Source organism: Natator depressus, chromosome 19 (genome assembly GCF_965152275.1).
Source record: "Natator depressus isolate rNatDep1 chromosome 19, rNatDep2.hap1, whole genome shotgun sequence".
In the NCBI taxonomy this organism is placed as follows: domain Eukaryota; kingdom Metazoa; phylum Chordata; order Testudines; family Cheloniidae; genus Natator; species Natator depressus.
The window spans coordinates 6,734,659-6,759,388 of NC_134252.1; the positions used below are offsets into that span (position 1 = coordinate 6,734,659).

Here is a 24,730-nt window from a genome sequence, read left to right on the forward strand (position 1 = left end):
GGCATGACAGGCTGATCCCAATATAGTAATAGGCAAGGACTGGGCTGGTACAGTTCAAATTTATTGGCAGACAGAAGGAGATGTATTTGCCCTGCAAAGTGGTCCTTTGCCCATGTCAGCTTTTTTACACATTGAACATTTATAAGCAATCCTCCATCCTAGCTTTTGGAGAGTTTTCCTTGCAGTTTGCCAATAAATGAGTCACTATGATTTTACCATTATATTGGCATGTGAGCTCTTTGGTAGTGGGATGTTCTGTTCATATGTGGGCACCCTGTTGGTACACTTTAGCCCAGCTGCCAGGATCCCTAAATTTTGACACACAAAATAATCCAGACAGATTGAGCACCAAGAGCAGCTTTGGAACAGACTCTTTATTTTGCATTGTATCTATTACAGTGTTGGAAACTTAGATACATTTTTAACTCTGAATGTGTATAAATATCTTTAATCTGTACACATCATACTAGTCCACACTAGAGTCAGGTGTGTATCCTCACAAGGCCTATCAACCAACCATGGTACGACTATAATGTACCTCTAAAGGGCCACACATTGGAAAAATAGCCAGAGTTGTTTGTTTGACTTTTATAAAAGAAAAGTTTAAAAAAAAAGTTGAATCACTGTTGGCTGTTGATGTGGCTACATCCTGAAGTCCCGTTCCCAGACTTTTGATTTGGGTAAACAACCACATACTATTCCTCCCCTTTGTGCCATGCTCACTAGTGGTTTCATAACACAACCCACACATGAGCAGATTAAAAAAAAAAAAAAAAATCAGAACACAGCACCAGCTCCACCCCAGGGGTTTGGCTTCATAGGGGTTAATGCTTTGAGCACTGTTACTGCAGCAGAATAAGCCTTTTAAATGCCATTCCTAGGGCCTGTAACAGTTTGCTTCTAAAAAATGGTAGACATCTTCAGTTTCTGGGTCCCTGGATTGTTCCAAAGAGGGATCCAGAACAGATGAGGAAAGTTTCCAAAATACTATTCACTCTCCAGTAGTCTTTTCTCCAGCCCAGTATTGTAGCTGGGTCTGACAGTTGTACCCATCTCTTCTCCTCTTGTGCTCCCCAGAATTAATTTTAAAATCCTGATCAGTTGTGACACTGGTTGTAGGTCATTTCTTAACAAAAATATTCAGTTGGATTATTTTGGCGTTTGCATAGACCTGTGCTGATAAAAGGCTTATTCACTCAGGAGTTTACCATATCTGTAATATGGAAGGGTAAGTGGCAAGCAGGAGTTCAGGTTTACTAGAGAAACTAGATCTGCACCTCCAGTGAAGGAAAGGAAAGTAGGATTCAGATGAAGAGCTCCATCTCCTTTAGTGCTCTTTTGAAGTCACTGCAACAGTTCTGTTGTGCAGGCAGCTGCTGAGAGTGTTCTGAGTACAGCTGCCTGTCTATATAAGACACCAAGCACAGGTCAAGTCTTAAATGGAAGGAGGATATATACATCCCTTGATCATCAAATTCAGACAATACAGAGAGCTTATTTGCTTTAGGTCAACTGAAGTAGCTCAAGCTCCACACAGTAAAAGGATGAAATCTTAGCCCCAAACTGAAGCGATAAGGTATTAAAGATGACATTAACGCAGGGCCAAAGGAGAAAACTAGAAGTTTAGACTGACTAGCTAATTCTAATGTTCTAACCGATGGAGATACTAGAAGCCTGGGATGCTTTGCACTAAAATGAGCAATTCCAAAGGGATCACTCTGATATGCGTCAGCAGCCTCTAGCCCCATCGTCACTTTAATCTGGAGATGTCTGCCACACCAGTCTGATGCAATTCAGTTTTCAGAAGGAGACTGTCAGGAATGCAAGCTCAGCACTAGTGCTGTTTTACAGCATGGCATACAGGCCCCAATGCTTATGGATTAGGAAATGTGACAATGGAGATTTTAGTCTGTACATTTGGCTGAGAAGATCCAAAACTCCACTGAGATAAGGTCCTCACATTTTTTATGACAGGACAGAATGGTACCTACTGTGGGCAGCCTTAAGACTCTTCTGTTTTCTGATAGTCAAGAGAAAGTAGTACTTTGCTTAGACATCACTGGTAATTTGCAACATATTAGCAAGTATCTAACCTGGCTAAATACAGAACCAAGCTGAAGTCCATCTGGGTTTAGACCAGTTTAACACTAGAATTTGGATCAGTTTTTAGTACTATACAAGGCCTCTGCATCAATGGATCTTCCATTTTTTGCTACTGCAGTGTTATGATCCCTTTTGGGACACGTTGGTTCGACACTGTCGTAGTTGAAGCTTTACTGCACCCTTTAAAAGGTCAGAACATTCATGAGTTCTAACTGGACTGCTGGATTGTGAGAACATGCCAAGACAGCTTATGAGAGAAGAGGCTGTGCTGTTTAATGCAGTAGTGTTGAAGAGGCTGGTCTAGGAATAACCCCCCCCCCACACACACACACACACACCCAAGAGTGCTTCAAGTTATGGTACATGCAGAGATCTGACAATTATGAGGGAAGGGATCCAGTATAATGGTACAGATTAAACTTCTTCTAAATACTTTGAGAGATTTCATTGTACCAGTTATCTGCCCTGGTCATGTACTAGAGACTAGAGAAACCCAGACACTAGCAGTTAACTGTAATTGCATGCTTGCTTGAGGATCCTTCCTCCAATTATCCCTGACATGTTCTGTGGCGATATTGCTTTCACTCTGGGTTGTAGTGCTATTGCTCTAGGTAACCAATACAGAGGAGGTACTGCCAACAGTCAGGAGTCCCTAAACGACAAGAATGGGGAAACTAGTTTTTATAGCTAGCATCCACTGGGTATGCCATACTTGAAGGTATACTAGATGTGCACAATTACTGAGCAATTAGTATGCGGGAAGTAAACTAGCCTCCAAAGAGATGGTCTCAGAAGATAAGTGTACAAAATTAACACCAGACCTAGGGGATTTATGATACCCAAGTTGCTGACAGCACAAACTTAGCACTGAGGTTAACTGAATGGGCTGGCATAGTCTGTAGTGCAACCACTGCGTGCAGTGCAATATTGATAGGGAAAAAGGCCATAGATTGTTATTCAAAATAAAAGTAGACCCATAAGATGAATGCTTGAATTTCAACATCTCTTGTAGATCTACACGGCACTTGTGAGAGCTGAGAAAAATAGAAGCAGCTTACATGCACGGGGGGAAAAAAAATGAATGTTAAAAACTAAGTGGCACACCCCAGGACAGCATTTGTGGAGGTTCTGGAGAGAGCTTATCTACAGACACTTAGCATAAATTCAACAAGGTTGACATCAGCATGGATTCTCCTGCACTCTGCAAGAGCAGCTTTCCAAAAGCCAAACTTGTTCCCTAATATCAGTTGTAAAGTTCCAATTCAGAAGACAGCAGGAAGTGATGCCCTTTCCACAAGATTTGGTTTTGGTTTTTTTGGTTTTTTTTGCAGCGGGGGAGAGGAGGGCAGGGTGCAAGTTTTTTTGGTAAACCAATTCCCCCATTTTCTATAAAAAGATGTCAAGCTAATTACAAGAAGGAACAATACCTCAATAGGTGGCTTGGGCTTAAGTATTAGTTTCTCTGGTTGCTAAGGGAAGGTTTGAGTTGTAATTTAGACAGTAGTTTACTGCTTTGTGTAGGACTGGCTCTTGCTATCAAGGACAGAAGCAAGCTTCCTCACAGCAGGAAGATAGTAGGGCCACTCTAAACAAAAAGCCATCCTTACTACCTCTGCAGCTTTTGCTACAAGTTTGTTAGGTAGTTCCACATCATTTCATTTCAGTCTTATTTCAGGGACCAAAAGTCTCATTTTAAAAAAAGCGATCTTGCAAAGCAGATCCCAATGCCTCTTCATGCTGCAATGAATGGAAGAAGCTCCAATGGAGTGAAGAGCTCCATTTCTTTTGCATGGTCCTGAGGTAATGCATAGAACAAATAAAACCTTGGGTTTTAAGTGATTTACATCAGAAGACTAAGATTGTGGATGAATCAAGATCTTTTGGTTACCTTTTTGCTATTGAGATGCCATCCTAAAGCCATGGAGGTATTAGGATCTATCCTGGAAGGATATGTTCTCTTTACCACAGTCCTAATATAGTACTCTGGTTCATGTAACACCTCAGATAGCTGACTGGTGGAATAGCAGCTCCAAGAATGTCTCCCTCATCAAGGGACCATTGGGTCACAGGTGGTTTTGGAACATTTCTCATAAGGCCTTCCTCATAGAACCTGTCTATGGAAGGGATACATTACTGCTTTTCATTTGCCAAAGAGTAAAAGCAAGATGGGGCTCAGTATTGACCAGATATCACAGAAAGACACAGCCTCATGGGAGAGAGAGCTGAGGAGGAAGGAAACAGAGTCCCACACAAGTCTTCTCCAGTTCTGGGTTTCAAAGTTGTTAACTTCCCTTGGCTGTAGATCCAATTTCAAATACAATATGAATATCCAGAGTCTAGTTGGTAAAAAAAATTAGACACTGAATAGGTTTACCCTAAGCTTAAAATAAGGTTTTATTGATTGTAGAACGGTTCAATCCCACAGTGGAATTTTACCATCTCCATGAAACTGATCATATGAATTTTGTTCCTCTGAAGCCCTTCACTTGATAACAGTTCCTATTCAACAACTGGTTATTTCCTACTGATAAACAGCTTGATTCTGCAGATTTAGCCCACCCCACCTGCAGGCTTTCAGGCAGCCTGGCTACCACATTCTGTGGTCGCATCCAGCCCCTGAAGGTCTCCCAAACAGCCATGCAGGAGAACAGTCCTTTTTACCCATCCACATTCTCCTCTTACTCTCCACAAAGTGGGTGTCTGCTTATACATCAATTCAGGACAGCATTTTTTAGTTTCAATGATCCCTGCAAAGCAGTTTGCTATAGCATCCATTTCTCTTCCAGATCCACTGCTGGATTATTTGCAGATACAGAAAGAAGAGGGAGAGAAAGGTGTCAGTGCAACAACTGAGCTTTAGGGTACATCCTAGAACCTAAAGTACCGTATGCATGGCCATGGGAAACACATCATTGATGCTAGTGCTGAAAGGCCTACAAGTGGAAGGAAAAATAGCAGCAACCCCACCCCCCCGCCTGCCTTTTCACTTAACCCTCAGTTGCTCACGGATATTTTTAATGGGGAAATAAAATCTCTTGAGGCAAGCAAGATTCTTGAATGAGACTGGACCAATTAGATTGTAGGTAGGCTGACCCCCAACATCCAGGAATGTACTCTGCGATCATACTGGTATTTGAGACCTTAAGCAGAAGGCTATGCTTGAATCTGAATATAAATCCAGATTGCTTATTTCTTCATCTTCCATCAACTGCATAAGGATTCATTAGAAGAGATTTTAATTTGCATGCTCTCCTTTAACAAACTACCCCAATACATATTACATTGAACTACACAATGAATCTTTCTTTCATAAAAGCCTCAATACAAAAAAGACTTCTCAGCAGCTAACCCAAGCTTTAGAAGATGGACAAAAGGATTTCTCCCCACTCTGTTTAAAGAGAGGAGGGAGGGGATGCACACTAGCCAGAGGCATGTGAGTGAGCCACTGGGCTAATGTAAGTGGCTTGTCGAGTAACCTCACAAACCTTAATACATTTTTTAAAATGCAATATTCAGTTTCATTCTTCACAGATAAATGAAGGTTCCAATTTTAATGTGCTCGCTAGGAGTCCAAGTTCCCTGGTAGGCTTCTAAAGATCCTGCAATGGCACAGCACTCCAGTACACCATGGCTAAGCTTTCACACGTGCTCCACAAGGCTATATCTAATATTAAATAATTCACCCCAAAACTTGTACTGCAGCAAGTGATAAAGGAACTTTACGCATTTAGAGATCACTCTAGCCAAAGCCAGCTACCAGTCAAATGCACCGATTTTTTTTTTTTAAATGTGAAGGACTTGTGAAATTAGATTTCTTGATTTCATACAACTGGCACCATGCTTTGTTTCTTACCCTCTTGAAATTCCCAGTCCCAAAGGCATCAAAACTTGCACTTGCTTAGGACAGCAAGAACAGGGAGGGGATGCACTCAGCAAGTCTATTAGACACCTCGGTGAACCATGTTTCCCCGTCCCCTTCCCTCAAATCCCAAAATTGTTTGGGTTCTCCATAGCCTATTGTGTTTTATATCACTCTTGGCTAAGTAAACTCAATCTGGAAAAGGAGTTTAAGACAAATCTATGTTTGCTTGTACAGTACGTGAGTAAACAGAGGAAAAGAAGCAGGACAACCAGTGAGTGAGTTCATAGACCATCATTTCCAGGTGTACCTGCCTCACAGTATTCTATTTACATAAATTACAGAAATTTCATATATATTTTTCTCTGAAGCCCAATTAGACAAATATCTACCTATATATAATATATAAAAAATACAGAGCTTTGACTCTTCCTTTTGAAGTAAAATGTACATGATCCAACTGTGAGCAGAAAGTAATCCTGAAAACTCAGGCCCTTTGCTACTGGAGTTAACACCGCACACAATGCTCCTGTCAAGTGTAGCTATGCCCTCCTTCCTCCCCACCCCATAACAAATAATCCACCCCCACCCCATCCATTCAGAAAAAAATCCAAATCTTAATACATGTTTTCATGAAACAATTTTCAAGTAAAGATGAAGATGGGTTTCACCATTTCAACAGTTCTGTGACTTCAATCAGTAGCAATGCAAGTGAAGCCCGTGCAATGGCAGCTGTGCTTCCTCTTTTCAAAGACCACCAAAACATCTCCCCCACCTCTTCACAATTACCATCTTTGGGGTTTTGTTGCTTTTTTTTTTAAATACCAATAACAGTTCTTTTTAAAAAAAAATTAATATTTTTAAACAAAGGGAAAAAATCCTTCCCCAGGAAAAGTCTCCCCACTTCTCCTTTGTCCATTTACAGTATGTTTCAAGGGGAACTTGGCCCATGTCCAATGGCGCGGTCCACTGAAGGAGAGCTGCGAAAAGGTGAGGGGCTAAACTTTGCTCTTGGCAGATTAGAGTCTTTAACAAAGAGTAAGATGTGCAAAAAAAAATTAAATAGATCAACCCTAGCTTCCAGGATTAATGTTGTCAGAGAAGAGAATGCTTAACTTTTGATTTGTGTTTTTCCCCCCCCACCCACCCCCACTGAAATTTCATTTAAGTACCCGAGGTAACAAGTGACACAATATTTGTGAAAGATCACCACAAATTAAAACAAGAGGTGCAATTTGTTACCTCCGTGTCCTTCCTCCACCTTGGTGCCTGCTTTAAAGACATGTATGCAGCAGCAAAAAAAGTGTAAAAAATAAAATCCCCTTCTTTCCATGAGAGCAAAGCATTGCTTCTAGCTGTTCTTGAAGGAGGAACTGTTTCCTAATGGGTGGCGTGGGTGTTTGCGCCTTCTGTTTGTAAGGAGGGGGAAATGGGACTATAACTCTGGCTGCTCCCAGTTGATTTCTGGCAAGTTCATGGTGTTCTTCCCCATCTGAACATATTATAGCTGGAAGCCTTCCATAGGGGCCTCAGGCTGCTGGAAGATGAATTGCTGCTGGTTCTCGTCTACCTGGGGAGCCAGGTTGGAGTCGTCATCCTCTACTCCAAAGTAGTGCTCAATCAAATCAAAGGCCTTCTGGTAGATTTCCTGGTTCTCATGACTCTGCAGGAACTCTATCTTATCCAAGCCTTAGGAAAGAGAAAAATGGAATGTGGCAAGACTGATCAGAACATCCATATTATTCCCTGCCCCCATCCATCCTTCACTCTTTCAACTGTTTAGGGCCACAAGACCACCATTTGTTCAGCTTGCATTTTGCCCACCTACCCCCTATTCCTTTTACCCCCCACCACCTCACCTTACATGTGCGTCTTCTCCAGGCACCTAATTAGTCGAGCCATGCTTGTGTGACTCCATAATAAGGTGGGCGGCCCTTCATTCTCTCGTGTGTGGCTGCCCAGGAGTGCACCTTAGACGGAACTATCCATGGACCACCTGAATGGAGCTTGCGGACCACTGGTGGTCCATGGACCAGTTTGAGAACCTCTGCTCTAACACATATCCTGCATTACTTCCTCCTGGGAACAAGTCACAGCAGCAAGGCCAGTGAGAGCCACTTACCATAGGCTTCCTCAATGAGGCTGCAGTAGGGGTTGATGCCTGTGCCACTTTGCTTGGCCTCCTGCTCACCGAGCCGCAGGATATTCTCCAGGCCATTCAGGGCCACTTGAACAATCTTGGAGTCCATGACAGTCAGCAGGTCACACAGAGGTTTGATACAGCCGAGGTTTACCAAGTACCTGAAGAGAAGGCACAGGGAAGACAAACATTCAGTTTATCAGGAAGGAAGGTTAAGTAACAATGTGGCATGCATTTAGGTTTAAAGGGCCACTGTCAGGTTTAAGGAAATTTGTATTTTAAATATTGCCTAACAGGTAATACCCTTTTCACCATTAGCTATTGAAGCTGGGTGTTTAAATTAGGCACTTTAACCTCTCTCTCAAGAGCAACAACCAGGGCCCTTATTTACAATGTGTTAGCACTTAACTCCCATTGAAGTCATAATCCAGATGTATTAAAGGTGCCTGACTTTATATGCAGGCAAGTTTGACATTCTACTCTGGTTTGTCCAAGCTGCTTGAATGACAAAGTAAACTATGAAACTGGAGTCATCTGTATCACTTGTTTACAGTCACATGCACTATTTAAATCCCAACAAAAAACTTCACTGGAATTTAAAAAAAAAAAAAAAGATTCCCATGGGTCTTAAATTTTGCAGCATATCTTTAAATTTAGCCTCTAGTTAGCCAGGTATTTATACTCTTTGATACTGTGAAAGATTTATACCCAACATCTGTTTAAATTTAGACTTGCAAAATTATTTGTGCATTTCCTACACAAGCTGCAGAAAAAACAAAGTTACCACCACTAACTCACCTGCATAGAGTCCATATTACATTTTTCCTGTGTAAAGCACACAATACTGACAAAGTGATAATGTAATGCTTGTAATGCTGCTGCTGCTATTAGATGCACACTTAATAAATTTTAAGGACATAGAAATGTATTTTGAATGAAGCAGAACAGAAAGGGTTTAAAACCCAAGAGCAAGTACTGATGGATTAGGAAATTAAAGTACTTCATTGGGTTTTGAATTGTACCCAAGCCAGAGTGTCAGCATATGCATGTCAGGTACATGATGCAAGCTAGATACTTCCAGAATTATACTGCATGGCCAACATGCTGAAGACTTGTAAGTGCATCCTTTGTGTGGCACAAGATTTTTAAATCAGTACTGTTTATGCTACATTTGAGGTGTGTTTTAGTTATATAAAACCAAGTTAGTCTGAGCTATAGCTCAGACTTTGAATATGAACAATGACTCTTCTGGTTCTCAACAGCTAGTCTCAATGGTGACTGCAGAAGCAGCACCAGTAAGTTATCCCTACTTGAATGGCTTTACAGCAAAAATGTATTCTCTTCATTGAAAGAATTAGAGCCTAGGGAAAGCTATAGATACATGCTGATCTCTGAATATATCTTGGAGCTTCTTTCAAGGCCAAGGTAACCAGAGGCGTCGATGGACGGATGGCCACAAATGTGGATGGCAAACTGATTGTACAAAGTTGCTATAGCTTCATGGAGTCAGAGACAAAGTACAGATAAAACAGCCTCTCAATTTACCTGATCTGCTCTGGGGTTCCTCCTGATGTCGCATTCGTGATGGCCCAGGCTGCCTCTTTCCTTGTGCGGAATTCTGCTTTCTGTAAGATTTCTATCAGCACTGGGAAAATGTTTGCATCTATGACTGCCTGAAGGAAGAAGAGAGAAGCAGCATTTAGAACAGGCCAAGTGACTCCTAAAAAGGTAGCAGGCTCCGGGAACAGAAACCTATAACCTTTTCAGTATCCCCATCTGCTTTCCCTACCATGTCCTGTAAGTGTAAGATTAAGTTTACTGTCCAAGAACTTAAATCTCCTATTATCGCACCAATACCACAGGAAGTCTTTGGTCACTGTGTGCATCTGTTTGGATATAAGCCCTTAGAAAGGATAATAATCAAATGCTGTACACCCATTGAAAAGCACTATTCTAAGTGTACGTCTGAACTTTGGAACCACAATGAAGAGGCAGATTAATCCTCATCTCCCCAAGCTCACTCAGTGATTAGACATTTAGAGCGTGTTTCAGACCAGGCTCCATTTCTGGGCACAATTAGCGTCACTTAGATGTCTAAATATCATTGTGGGTGCAGTCAAGTAGAACAATGACACTAATTGTGCCTGCAAATAACTAGAGAAAAAGGGAAGGCCAGGGTGTAAAATGTGGCCTTTAAAACACCAACTAAGAATCACATAAGCTTTGTTTTAATGGTGCTCCGTGGATCCAGAGTGCTGCAGGTGGACCTGCCGAGGATTCTAGAAACTGTACCTGTATCTGAGCCCTGTTTCCAGCTGTGATGTTAGAAATGGTCCAGCAAGCTTCCTTCCGGATAGACTCTTTGGGGCTGCTTAATAAATGAAGCAGGCAAGGCAGAGCTGAGCAGTTCAAGATCACCTTAAGAGAAGAGTACAGGATAGGATGACACCGTTCGCCTTCCTCCGCTTCCATATAGTGGACACTTTCAGCACATCTTCACTGAATTCTTATGGGGAAGAATATTTTCTTCCAACATTTTCCAGAAACTCCTGCCACTGAATGAGGTGTTCCATTCAGCAGCAGCAGGAAGAGAATGCTTTTCCTATCCCAAAGAGGCATATGTAGGATCAGACATCCCAATTGCAAAGTGTTCTACCAGGAATGCGCTGTATGTGGTTCAGGAGGCAGACAGAAGACAAGCCTCCCTCTGCTGCATCCTGCTCCTCATCTCCTGTTGTAGCAGAGCTCAAGGAGGAGGCGGCAGCAGAATGAGTCATCCCTAGAGTTCTTGGATGCTGGAAATTAGGAATTTCAATGACTGGAGTCCTGTGATTTGGCCACACACATTGGCTACAATGAGATGCTCATATACACTATATTTTTCATAAGCACCAACACATAGAAGGGACTTTTGTTGCAGCTAAATCTTGAACTATTCCATCATGGCTCAGTTCATCTTATGGGCAACCCTGCAGGTTGAGCCATTCCTGTTTTGATTAAGGGGTGGGTTTTCTACCCTAGATTTCGTCTTCTAGTGGCAAGTCTAGAAATCTGAGTGCAGATCTGTCATGAGAACTTTACCCCCATCGTCTTAGTGATAATCTGGGTTTTTATCTGAGACGTTTTAAATGCTCCCTCCTGCTCAAATACTGAATATGAGAAGACCTAGTAACATCCCACTCACCTGGGTCTGGATGTCATCACCCGTCACAATGTTGCCTACAGCTCGCAAAGCTGGGGAAGCTACTTTATAATCATTGTGCCTAAAAGAAAGAGGAAGGGAAAGAAACATCAGTCCAAGCCCTTTGCAACAGAATCCCTCCACCCTCCTCACCCCCCAACATCACCCCCATTTAGTTAAAATTCCACCATCAGAAGCATACAGCAAAATGTGTCCAAACCAAAGACTGTCATTGAAAGAGCAAGGATTGTGTCACCATAAGAACATTCTTTATCCTCTTACAACCATAAGCTTCATCATGGACCACTTCTTGTCACCTTCAAATCACTCCTAAACTTTAGTCTTTCATGCCCCTCCTCACTGTTGTGGCATCCAATTAACAGTAATTAGAACACTCCTGAAAATGCATTTATTCTGCAAACCCTCAAGATGCAATGCAAATTAAAGCCATCTGCATTAGACAACACAAAATCAACAAATCTAAAATAGAGCAATGACTCTACAGACAGTTCAATGGATTACAGGAGTGTCAACAAAAGACAAGTTTATTTGGAATGTGCTGTATTTATTCGGTTATTGATCCTTTTCTTCTAACATTATAATAGAGCCAACAAGAGATTACTTTAAACTTCCACAGATGAGTTTTAAAGCATTAGAGCAGCACAGAGTGTATGGTTTTAGTCTGGCATCAACACCATAGCCTTTGCACATTCATGCGTTAGACTAGCTCTCAGGACCAGCATTGTCTTTGTGTACATTGCTCTTCCTAGCATAGGGCACTACAGCTACACTTCCAGCACTATACAGAGACTTTTCCCCCTGTCTGATAGGCCAGCACAACCCATGTCACGTATTCCCACATACCCATCGATACTAGATAATCCCTCTGACACAAGCAGCCTTAGTTTTCTGCCCATTGGGCACCAGTTTGAAACATTAGTGCTGTGGTGAGCTTTACCTTGATAAGCAAAGGGTTAACAAGACAAACCCATATTCACATGGACTGTTCAGTCCAAGGTCTTTGCCACTTATGCAGGGCAACACACTTACATTAACAGCTCTACCAGTCGCCGACACACCCCAGAGTCTATTACTGCTTGGATTTTCTCATTGGGGCCATCTGATAGGTAGGAGAGTGCCCAGCAGGCATCTGCCAGCAAGTCGGAGTCACTGCTGAATAATAATCGGGACAACACCGGCAAGCAAGGAGACACCTAAAAGAATAACCAACAACCCCCACCCCGGAGAGAGTTTAGAAAAAGTTCGTTGAGAAGAGGCAAGGCAGCTTTGTGTGCAAGCATGCCAGATGTCAGTGTGTGAGACTAATGAACTGGATGTCATCCTATGGGTGGGGTTCTCACCTAAATTTCTAAACCTACCACAATTAACAGTACCAAAGAACTGGTTCAAGTAACATCAGAAACCAAAGTTTCCATTCATACATTTGATACCTAGGACCTTACATATATTTGTCAGACAACTGGCCCCTGAACAAGTGTTAGAGTTGATGTAATAGGGGTAGTTTTGGATACACAGGTTCCTACATAGTTCACATAACCTTGTAGCAAAAGAGATTCAGGTTACAACAGGGCCTCTCCAATGCTCACTAATCCAGCATATAAGGGGTCATCCCTCTCCAAAACTAATATCCAGTTATAAGCTTTTTACCATTCTTTATTAAAATGAGCAACAGCTGGACTGTTTGCAGCTTGGATGACAAGCACTCTTCTCATGTAAGAGAACCACCTCATTTCCTGCCCCTTTGATAATCTTGAACAGCCAGTACTGTTGACAGGGACCTCAACAGTCACCACCATACTTGGTAACCTATGTAATGGTGCACAGCCTTACACATACTTCTAACTATCACTGCAGCTTCTTCATCCTTATTGAGGGAGTTGTCAAGTAACAGACCTTAACCACAGTGTTAACCAAAATAGGGAGCAAAGATCCTCCAGTCCTGCTTAATGTTCATGCTGTTACTGATCATCTTTTTTAGAGGACAGGGGCACCAAATGGAAGGGGTATAGAGAAGAAAAGGCCTTCCTTGGGTAATAAGTAAGTCTGCTGTGAAGGATTTCTATATTTTGAAGTTTGGTTTGTTCCAAATTGGAACAAACTCCAAAGTTCTGTGTTCTCCACTAAAGAGAATGGAGACCCAGCTCTGGGGCAGCCTGCATGGCCTAGATCAGGGGTTGGCAAACTACAGCCTGGGGGCTGGATCTGGCCCCCGAGCGGTTTTAATTCAGCCTTCAAGCTCCCCTTGGGGAGCGGGGTCTGGGGCTTGCTGCCCTCCAGCCAAGGAGCAGGGTCGGGGGCCGCTCCATGTGGCTCCCAGAAGCAGCAGCATAGCTCCTCTCTGGCTCCTATGCCTAGGGGCAGCCAAGAGGCTCTGCTCCACACACTGCCCCCGCAGCTCCCATTGCCTGGGAACTATGGCCAATGGGAGCTGCAGGGGTGGTGCCTGTGGATGGGGCAGTGCATAGCAGAGCCACCGAGCCATGCCATGGCATAGGAGCCAGGGTGGGGGAGGGGACATGTTGCTGCTTCCAGGAGCCACTTGACATAAGCGCCACCCAGATCCACCCCCACACACACCCCACCCCCAATTTTGTGAGCATTCATGGCCCACCATATAATTTCTATACCAAGATGTGGCCCTCAGTCCAAAAGTTTGCCTACCCCTGGCCTAGACCCTGGTGTCCCTGACTCAGAGGCAGTCCAGCAGGTGGACTGCCAAGGAGCCTAGGGATGGAAAGCTAGCAGGAAACAGGCAGGTTTCAAAAGCTGCCTAGCAGCCCTTGTCCCATCAGGCCCCCGCCTTATTACCAATAGAATTTCATCAAAATTGAACCATCTCCATCAAATGTTTAGATGGAGATCAGCAAACTCCAAAAAATGTTAGTCTGAATGTTTATGACCTCTAGAGGTAGCAGACCTCAGGGTCTTTCTGGGGTTCCCTCTCCACAACAGCTTCTGTTCCCATTAACAGGAAAGGATTCATTCCTCACTTTGTCAAATTCAGGTGGTGGGTTCTTCCCTCTGCACAAGTTTGACAAGGCCCAGACAGCATTTCGAGTCATTGTCAACCTGGTGGACTTGGTGAGGAGCCTAAAAAGAGAAACAACAGCTATTATACTCCCAGGTTAAGTCAGTTGAGTTGTCTTTAAAACCAGCACATGATTCAATATGAAGGAACGCAATAAGAGTCCAAGAGGTTCGAGACAGCTGCACCCACTTGCTAAGCCCAGGTCTGAAAAATTCAGATCATGCTATTGTTGTATATTTCATGAGCATCATGCACAGACCGTGAGGAAAGATGAACTGTGGGTACCCCTACGGCAGAAACAATAGCTGTTTAACAGCACAACTCTGAACAGGAAGCATATACTGTCTTCAACTAAAATTGCTGGGGGGAATTTAGGCTGGCAGAATGCGATTTCTCAAGACTGAACTTGTCTAAGACATCCAGATAAGCGCCCACACTCTGATGAAGAGGTCCATGGGATCTTCAGTGACCACAAGTAATCAGGACCTCATTTTTAGATCTCATCTGAAAAGATCAGCAGCTTTAGGACCCCAGAATACTAGTTCAGTACTGACCCAGGAACAATGCTATTTGCAATACAATCAATGTCACTTCTTGCCAAGAAAACCACTCCAGACCACACAACTGTATAGAAATTATGGTGAATGCTTTCAACATGCTTTCAACAAACTGGGATTTCTGCTGGTAGCAACCTCATTGCCAGTGCTGACAGTATGGAAGATTTATCTTGTGGTAAAGTGCATTTCAGGAGAAAACCAGCTTTTAAAGAGCTAAATCATTGACCTTCTTAGAGGGTCCAGTTGAATTCCAGTTGAAATTAGAAGCTTTGTTCTCTAACACTTCATGGTTCATAAAGAGCGAGAAGTTCCCACCCAGCTTTTTGGACTCTGCATGAAATAAGATGGGGCAATGTGGTGCTTTCCTCTTGGACCATGACCAGCTCTGTGCACCTGTCACAATCACCACCACAAATAAAACCAATCCCTTAGTTCTTGGACAGAAAAAAGTCACCAGTTTAGCCTCAAGGAGCCTGAAGTCAGCAGCTACTGTAAGAAGAGGCTGTTGACTTACTTGCACCATCTGTGGCAAAGCACTTATCTTGCTACTAGAAGCAGCATCAGTTCACCCAGAACAGGATGGGGTAATTTAGACTGTTTTGAGAGTAATTAATATGGCTAGTACTTGAAAGCCCTCAGTCTAGGTGAATCTTCCCATCTCCATTTCTAGTGTGCTGAAGCAGTTGTCAGGACTTGTGTGTTAAACAAACAGAGACAGAGTGCAAAGACCTTCTTCTCCTCAACCCTGGGAAGACCTCAGACTAACAGGTTCCTGAAGTTTATAGTGTAGCTGTATCTCTTTGGGTTCTCTGCACTTACTGTATATGCACTTCTAAATAGGCCCTGTGACTTCAGAAAGGGCTGTCTGGCATACTCTGCAACAAGAGCTCATGCCATGCACAGCAAGCGTAAGGATGTGTGAGGTGAGTTGTCTAGCAAGTTGTATCAGACACCAGTCTGAACTACTGCTAATTCATCTGATGCTTATTTTCAGGCTAAGATGACTTCCAACACACACACACACTCTCTCTCCGGTAGTTCTGTTCACTCAACCTGGACACCAAGAGGATACTCTGCTTTAGTACACTGGGGCTTTAAGAACTGTATTGCCAAGTGTTCATGGCTACTCACAGTAACAAGGGAGGAAGAATAGAGCAGTTAAGGACATAATCTCTACACACAGAGCTGTCTCCAGCGATGTTCCCCAACGCCCAGACAGCCTGGAAGGAAAGAGCAGCAGTTTTAGCGCACACAGTCTCTGAATAGACGAAGAAGGGAGCACTGTCCTAGGAAAATGTTTCTATGACTCCACGTAACTAGGCCAGACTGACAGAAGCTCCAGCTCTGGAGCTACTTGCTAAACACCTTCATGCATGTTAAACACTTAGTTGAAATCCAGTGTCTATAACACTCAGCCTATCCCCAGAAAACTAATGAACCATACCTGTTCTTGGACATCCTCAAAGTCAGAGTTTAACAGCTCTATGAAGATAGGAACTGCCCCAGCCTCAATGACTATTTTTGTTTGTTGGGAGGTTCCTGATGCAATATTCGTCAAAGCCCATGCCGCTTCAAACTGAAACAAGCAGATCAGTAACAGGTTACAGAGCAGCTGCACAATGGCATAAGCCCAACAACCCTAACCAGAGCAAAACATTTGCTATTGATTTTAGCCTATCCTCTTTTCATCTTGTGCTCTCATGTCTACAGGGGGGATTGTTTTACAAGGCAAAAAGTTTTCCTCCACAATCTGGCTGGATGATTGCTCACTGAGCATACTAGTTTCTGGCACAACAATGGTAGTTCGAGGGAAACCTACAGCTTTTTTAGAAGTGGGGTGGATTTTGGGTTACCCAGGGTAGATCCTGCCCACACCCACCTGAAGCAAAGGGAATATCATTTTACAGGTCTTTGACACTGAAAAACTGAAGCAGTTGCACACATTTGTCTCATCTCTCTGCCAACACTGCAGTTCTTCTCAGCGTGGGATTAACAAAGCCACTTTCAGTGGTCAGGCCAGGAAGCACTACCTCAATGACACCACACCCCAAAGCCTCAGACCATTCCCCACTACGAGGAACATAGTCTCAAGATGGCCCAGAAGAGTTCCTGACCAGATCTTTGTATTGGGTGGGAAGCGAAGAGATTGTTCTACTCAAACAGCCAACTCTATCCCATACCACTCCCCTGGATACCAGCACAGGTGCGGCATTTGTAGCTCTGAGCCCCAGGTGAGATAGAGGTTCATATTTTGCTCTTTATCTCCCTTTGCTGCCCTCTTTTATGAGTGACTTTAATGGCTAAGCTCCCATTCAATTCTCCTTGGAGATGGATCCCTATGACATGACACCTCCTGGAGTAAAAGGAAGTAGATGACCATCTGCCTAACACCCTCAGTCGGATGTGAGAAAACGCAGTCTCCCCAAAGAGAGGCTCATAGTCTGCAACTTCTGGGCTCTAAGATGCCACCTTTGCCTGCTCATTGCTGTAAGGTTCACACTGCTCAGCTCTGAAGTGTCATCTTAAATAAGTGCTTTTTATTCACAATATGAATCCTTCATGGTTCTCCCCTTTACCTGTAGTGTGCAATTTTCACTTCTCTTCAGGAATTCAACAAACCTGTCCACCACTCCCTGAGTATTTATCACTTCGTCTATCGGAGGATTCGGCTCTAGAAAGAAGAAGGCAGGCTCAAAACTCAGTAGGGGTATTTGAATTTAATACAGGAGATCTAGTTCATTGCATTAAATCATCGACTCCAACGATTTTAACTTGTACTTGAGCTGACAAGGCATCTAGCCAGAAGGCTTTTTCCACACTTCACCCAGCTGTGGGTCACTGAAGCATTTTCTAAATGCTGAAAAGCCAGTAAAAGACAATACTAAGGGTCAATATAGGTTTGGTATTCCCTCCCCACCCAGTGTTAATCAGGAACAGACTTGCCAATGGGCATAAGTGACATTAGATGGAATTCTTCTGCCCCCAAACCCAAAGTTATTAATTCTCTGTACAGCACCAAGACTGTGCTAAGTGCTTCACACAGCTAAGAGAGTTACCTGTGAGAGCTTATGAGCTAGCTAAGAAAAAGGAGCTCTGCTTTTACCTTTGGAGAGCAGTTTCCTGAATTTCTGGGTGGTTGCTAGCTGCAGATCAGGGTCCTCCGAGAAAAGCATCTCCACCATCTCTCTTGTGATCACTCCCTCCTAAGAGGGCAGGAAGGGCAAGAAAAGCAGCGTCAGATAGAACCACAACTCCAAACTTATGGTTGCAAACCTCAAAGTCAGAACTTAGTACCACCAGAATCCTGTGCTCATCCTTTTGATCTGAAGACTAATCCAAGATAGGACCACACTACTCTTGAAAGTCTAATCCTGGAAGGCTTTTAAAATTTACCAGAGTCCTGTCTTCTACAAATATTGCAGATGGAGTACAAGGGGTTACGAAGGGTAGTGAATTAAGGAGTACTAAGGCATGATACCTATGCATTTGTAAAGGGTTAAAGTTTGTTGTTGATTTTGTGATCCACAGAATTAAAAGTCTGTGTAAGGGAGGGACTAAGTTACTCAGGAAGCCTTACCCCAGCTGTGGCAGTGCTGACATAGGAATCCATGAGGAGGCTATCAAACATGGCAGCATCTTCATTAATAAGTTCCACATTTCTCCTTTTAAATAGCTGAAAAGAGATAACCAGAGTGAGTGGTATCTGTCACAAGGCAATGCCGGACTTAGAGCCATCACAAATGGGCAGTCTTGTTCCACAAACAAAACATGCCATCTGCTAGACCAAGTGCAACTTAATAGGGGAGTGGCAGCTTAACACACTAGCTGAGCACCTCTGCAGAATAGTCTGACCTATGAATCCTGGTAAGAGTGGACCAAGTCCTACCCTTAGTTGTGTCCATGGATTTCACTGGGACTGTATGGTGTAGGCAAGTGCAGAACTTGGCCCAATGAGTTCAGAAAAGAAGAGCCAGGTTGTGGACCAGGGTTGAGGCATGGGAAGAGCTGTGTGGGAGGCTTGCAGCATTTGCCAGTTCTACATGTGGTCCTAGCTACAGTATCTCATTTTTACACACCCACCCCCCCCCCAAACTAAAAAAAGCCACACACCAAAGGACAAGGAAAAACTGTAGCCCATGTGGTTTTTTTTTTAATTTGGTCTTCCTGCTCCTCAAGAGCAGGCAGTGCCATTTTTTAAGCTGGCCATGAAGTCCTTAGATTCCACCCCCCAAAAAATATAAATATAGATGAGCAGATCTAGGAAGCCTTCCCCTTATCCATGATCACAGAAAGCCAGACAGAATTCCACTGTGGTATCTGAGCGCTGCATTTGCAGCATGCACAATACCTGTGAATCCCACAGGGAGCAGAGAGCTCTCCAGACAAGCCACATTCTGAACAAGGGTGTGGAAAAAAAAAACCCAGAAACATTCCACATCCATATGCTGAAGAGGCCCAGAGAGGGGGAAAAAAGGAAAAAATGACCCATCAACTCTTCATCAGCTGGCCCCTTGAAGGGGCAACTGTTGGGTAACAACATTTCTGGTTGAATTAAGCCCCTGAACATCCCCCTCCACGCAGGTTACCAAAGGGCAGGTTACCTGTTGCTCTCGTTTCTGTTTGCGTAGTTGGATCCCCTCCTCTTCCCTTCGCCGACGCATTTCTTCAGGGTTTAGGGCTTTGTTTTTGTAACTCTTCATTCGATAGTTATCCTTATCCTTCGCGGGACTTGCCATGGTTTCTATGAAAGGAGAAACCGGAAAAGTAGTATCAGATTTCACTGCAGTCATACTGCCCTTCTCCCCAAGGAAAGTGGGCACACACATTGTGTGCCATCGCACTGAATAGTTCAGTTTAACAACCTCTTAAGAACATAAGATGCAGTTTAAATATCCAACTTAGAAAATGCATTGCTGACCTGGTGTGTTGTATTAGTGAGACTGTTCTAAGCTAGAAGCTTGACACAGACATCTCTACCACTCTGAAAAGCACCCTGGACCTGTACTTCACTGTAGGAGGCACATTTCTCACTGTGTGAGGTTAGTACTCACTGAACTATACCATTGTCCTCAGGAGGCAGCAAGCCTGAAGCTACCTGGATTTTCAATACTTTAGATTGTGCTAAGAGTACCTGCACCTTACTACAATCACAAGTGTAAACAGCACCTTGAAAGAAGATTATTCTTCCTCTCCTCCCCACCCCACGTCCTCCACAGCAGGCTAACATGTCAAGAATGAGATGACCAGTAACCACAACACGTACTCAGACATTTCAGAACAGCCTGGTCTGCACAGAAGATGTTACATTGAGTTAGGAGCTAAAGACATTCCATTTAGACCCATTTTATTTGTAAAGCAGGGAGACTACAATTTATGAAGTTCACACTTCCATAAATTTAACAGCACAATCACAACTCCAGCCATTCAGAGGTGAACATAAATAGGTCTGAAGACAATGAAGTCTAGACAAGGCATAAAACAGTCCAGCAAAATTCACTTCAAACAAACTTCAGCCTAATTCCAGGCCCTTAAAAAAAAAAAAAGAAACTATTACAAGCATGCAATACATCATTTAGCTGGGAATGGCATGTAGGCCAGGCTTGTCCAGAGAGCTAGACTATTTTGATGGTGTTCAGCTCTGAGAAGCACTGCTAATTATTTTGTCATTTGTTTCATAATAACTATTTTAAACTCTGGTACCTACACATTCCACTCTAGAGATTCACAAAACAAACATTCTTGCATTTGGCACAGGGAGGGCAATTATTGCTCATTAGCAACAGAGGAACTCGGATGTAAGACTATGTAAATTTCTCAGTGGTATCTAGTTTATGCAAACATACTACTGCCTCAAAAGGGTTAAAAGAGTTTGGTATTCAAGTACAGATTCAGCCAAGCCATGTGTTTAGTGTGTTTCAAATCATGCATGAGCAGGTGTCATTCCCAACCCTGTTCTAAGATACAATTTAGAGAGAGTAGAATAAAAACACGCATCCCTTCCCAGGAGAACAACCACACACAAGAAAAGTTCAGTACAAGTCTCCTCACTCCCAAAAGCTTGGCTGCTCCAAGGATTCCTCTTTCAAGACTACTCCACCCACACCCCAGTCTTCTCTAAAGGTTCTCCCTCCTTTATATTCAGGAGAGTTAAAGCCATAAGCTTCAGTGAGTCAGGAGAACCCATTTAAGGTTTCCCAGCAGGAGGGCATCAGGGAGGGATGCTTTAGGCAAACACCATGAAAGTGTTACACTGAAGCACAAACCATGATCTACATTAAAAGACTGAACTGTTATTCAGGTACCCCAAAGTAGCAGTTGCATCATAGACAGGCCAAAGGGATCATAAATAGAACTCTTCTAGTTTCTCCTCCAAAACATTCAGCTCATCTTACTGCACAGCTCACTCTCCTTCCACCTTTGGTCAGCCTCACCAATGCGAACAGTAGCCTAGATTTAAGTGAAACTGAATGTGAAGTGATTTTCCTGTTCATTCACCAAGTATTCCTCAAAAGACAAAGCACAAGATTAGTTGTCAAAATTTTATTTTGCTATTGTTTAATCACCACCCACTAGATCAGAGCGGTAAATATGAAAGCTTGTGTCTCAATCTGAGACCATGGCAAGCTATGCATTCTCAGGTTTCTGCTGCTTATTAGGTAGGTACTCAGAGTGACTTAGGGCTGGTCTACACTACCACGGTAAATCAATCTAAGTTACGCTACTTCAGTTACGTGAATAATTTAACTGAAGTTGACGTAGCTAGATCCACTTACCATGGTGTCTACCCCACACTGTGTTGACAGGAGACGCTCGTGCCTGCTGACTTCCCTTACTCTTCTTGGGAGGGTGGAGTACACAAATTGATTGGAGAGCACACTCCCATCGATTTAGTGTGTCTTCACTTTGCTAAACCGACAGTTCCATGGATTTCACCAGTGCTGATTTAGCTGGTAGTGTAGACATGGCCTTAGTCAAGATACATCAAGGGAAAAGGTTTTCAGGCTATAGTGTAATTTAAGTTGCAAGTTACTAGCTTAGTGTAAGACCCAGTTTTAGGGTCAGCCTCTATTCAAGCAGGTTATATAAATGAGATGTATGAGTGACCAACATCTTAATGTCAAGGCAAGTTAAACAGTCAGGAGAGTTCACCTGTGAACAGGAAAGGGATTCCACACACCAGGGGGAATAAAGCCACAAGAATGGAAGAAACCTTAACACGGACATGATCACAGAAAAAAGAATCTTGTAATGGTATCGACTGTTTAGAGGACATTCTCTCCCTCAGCCAAAAAAAACTGAGGGGGGACTCTTCTTCAAACACATATAAAGCAAAAAAGCCAAGGTCCCCAGGATATCTGCACCACTCCAAATATGCATGTTGCAAGCAGCCAGCCCCTCAACCCCATGCTGACAAGCTAGACAACTGAGGGCCAGAGAACAAAAGATGCATGAAGAGATGGAATGAGCGGCAGGATGGATTGCAAGATGGTACAAACTATTTACTTCTAACTCTGCTTAACATCTCAAAGCCCAGAAAAAAGATAGTTCCTCATTGGTACAAGTCTAGTTAAACCGAAGAATGAAAACCCTTTAAAAAAAATTTAAAAATTGCTTGCTCTGCCTTGGTCCCTGCTTACCTTCTCAGAAACAGTAAGTCAAGGACTAAAAGGTCTTTTAGTGAGCATTGATCTTGGATCACTGCTTGGAAAAGTTTTCAGCCTGAAAACATTTGTAATAGTTCCAAGTGTTTCTAGCCCTGGCAGATCATACAACCTTAAGAACAATCATTAGTCTCTCTTCTAAATGGCGGTGCATTTTCACTTACCAAGGCCCTGTCTGTACTACAGACACGTCAGGGACCCAGGGGTAATTCTTTTTTGTCAAGGTCCAAATTTCTTGATCAAAGTATAGTCAAGGTCTGGACTCCAGAGAAAATACAAAATGCAACAACAGTGATAAATACATAAATAAAAAGATTTCACAGTGTGTTCAAAAGCATCTAGTGGTCCAGACTTGGCCCACAGTCCATATATTGACGACTCCTCAGGGAGCCTAACTACAACAGTTACCTCTTCATACAGGGAAGACCTAACCAAATCCTTATGACTCGGACAAAAACTTGGACTGTCTAGGTTTCACCCAGTTAGGGTGACATAGTTCTACTCTCAAAAAGAAAAGGAGGACTTGTGGCACCTTAGAGACTAACAAATTTATTTGAGCATAAGCTTTCGTGAGCTACAAGTCCTCCTTTTCTTTTTGCAAATACAGACTAACATGGCTGCTACTCCGAAACCTGTCATAGTTCTACTCTACTACTCTGTGTCACAGACAGATCCCTCAGCTACCATATAGTTGCTCTATGGATGGGGCTTTTGCTCTGCACTTCAAAACCAATGTAGTTTTTAACCCTTGGCAAAAAGCATCATAAAACTATAAATGGGCCTGAACTGAAGGCTGGATCTGGTCACTGATTTGGTTTGGGTCTGTCTCATATCTGAAGTTCGGAGGAATAACTGGCAATTTCCCAAGAATATACTTAAATGTAGCAATTTTTCTTATTCTAAATGTCAGTTATGCATGACTAACCATTGAAGATGGATTTTCATCACTAAAGATGAAAGTGAACACCATGTGGAAACTAACTTCTCCCACCTGCCTCCCCCCAGCCCAATTATTAGGGTAGGCTTAGAAAGGAGGCAAGAATTAAGTAATAGCAGCTGAATCAGAGGGTAGAGTTGATTGAAACCTATTTAGATCCTTGCATTTCGTACCAAGATGTCAAAATAGGCACATTAGAAATACAAAGATAAGTGGTCAGCACAAACGTTAATTGGGATGAAACAATCCAACAGCAACACCATTAGTACCACTCCTGTAAGTGACCGTACTGCTGTCTTAACAGTAATGGCTCTATTCCAGCTGCATACAGTAAACAGTAACTGCAACTAGTTGTGTTCTGAAAGAGTACAAAGGCATCCAAAAAAATTCCAGATCAAGACTTCCCCTTCAAAAGGTGATGGCTCAAGTTAAAGGCAGTTTTAACGAACAGGACAAAATAAAACAAGAAGGGAGGAGGAAAATAGTTAAGTGGCTTAGTATGACATACAGGATTACTAGCCTGTTAGTCATATAAATAGCCAATGACACATGACAGTTCAGCTGCCTGGAAACTTGCACAATCCCAATCTGTGTTCTTGGCTGGGCACGCCTTGGTGCTCTGGACAGCTCTCTTAGGTTCTGGGCGCCAAGAAACAGCGCAGTGAGACCAGCACCAGATGGAAGTTTCATCAGGATCCAAGTTCTTAGAATATGCCAAATTTGCCGTGTACCTCACCCGCAAGAGGCCTTATGGATTTGTGTGTGCTACAAATGCTGGGCTACTACTGAGAGGCCCTGTAGATTCAGCGAGCCATTCAAGAGGGATTTTCATACTGGCTAGAACAAAGCACAGCAGACTTCAGGCATTAATTTACCTGGCACTTGATTTTCCATTACCTCTTGTACACGTTCACTAGGTCAGGTGCTTTCATCCAACTCTTTTCCCAGGGTGTCTTCTGCTTGATCCTCTAGTGAAGTCGTAATGCTGAATTTGTGACATTACATCCCATTTCCACCGCAACAGAGATGTCACAAATACAGGATTAGGATTTCACTACAAACTCAAGTAGCAGGAGAAGCTAGGCTGTGAAGTACAAGCTCTTCAACAAATGCAAATATATGGAATAGAGAGCACCTTGCTAAGGAAAAATGCTTTGTGCAAAAGTTGCTTCTTTTTAAGTTTGTTCCAGAGGAAAAGTCCCTATTAACCCAGCCTACCTGCAAGTCAAGCAGTGTCAATGTT

At 43.0% G+C, this 24,730-nt stretch overlaps 1 protein-coding gene across 2 annotated transcripts in view; it reads right to left on the reverse strand.

Annotated features, from left to right (window-relative positions):
- Nucleotides 1–7,221: 7,221 nt before the first annotated feature.
- The window catches only part of KPNA6 (karyopherin subunit alpha 6), a 31,127-nt gene continuing 13,618 nt past the window's right edge, over nucleotides 7,222–24,730 (reverse strand). The window contains exons 1-14 of one of the 2 annotated variants that reach the window (XM_074934673.1): nucleotides 21,663–21,869; nucleotides 19,491–19,630; nucleotides 18,467–18,562; nucleotides 17,993–18,092; nucleotides 17,466–17,560; nucleotides 16,334–16,465; nucleotides 16,021–16,109; nucleotides 14,295–14,394; nucleotides 12,334–12,497; nucleotides 11,287–11,365; nucleotides 10,395–10,520; nucleotides 9,648–9,775; nucleotides 8,085–8,263; nucleotides 7,222–7,651 (exon numbers count right to left, since the gene is read on the reverse strand). In XM_074934673.1, coding sequence (XP_074790774.1) covers nucleotides 7,464–7,651; nucleotides 8,085–8,263; nucleotides 9,648–9,775; nucleotides 10,395–10,520; nucleotides 11,287–11,365; nucleotides 12,334–12,497; nucleotides 14,295–14,394; nucleotides 16,021–16,109; nucleotides 16,334–16,465; nucleotides 17,466–17,560; nucleotides 17,993–18,092; nucleotides 18,467–18,562; nucleotides 19,491–19,625 — 1,611 coding nt within the window. In that variant the 5' untranslated portion in view covers nucleotides 19,626–19,630; nucleotides 21,663–21,869 and the 3' untranslated portion in view covers nucleotides 7,222–7,463. Of the gene's footprint in view, nucleotides 7,652–8,084; nucleotides 8,264–9,647; nucleotides 9,776–10,394; nucleotides 10,521–11,286; nucleotides 11,366–12,333; nucleotides 12,498–14,294; nucleotides 14,395–16,020; nucleotides 16,110–16,333; nucleotides 16,466–17,465; nucleotides 17,561–17,992; nucleotides 18,093–18,466; nucleotides 18,563–19,490; nucleotides 19,631–21,662; nucleotides 21,870–24,730 lie in introns of those variants that run through there. The other variant, XM_074934672.1, reaches the window with a different exon arrangement.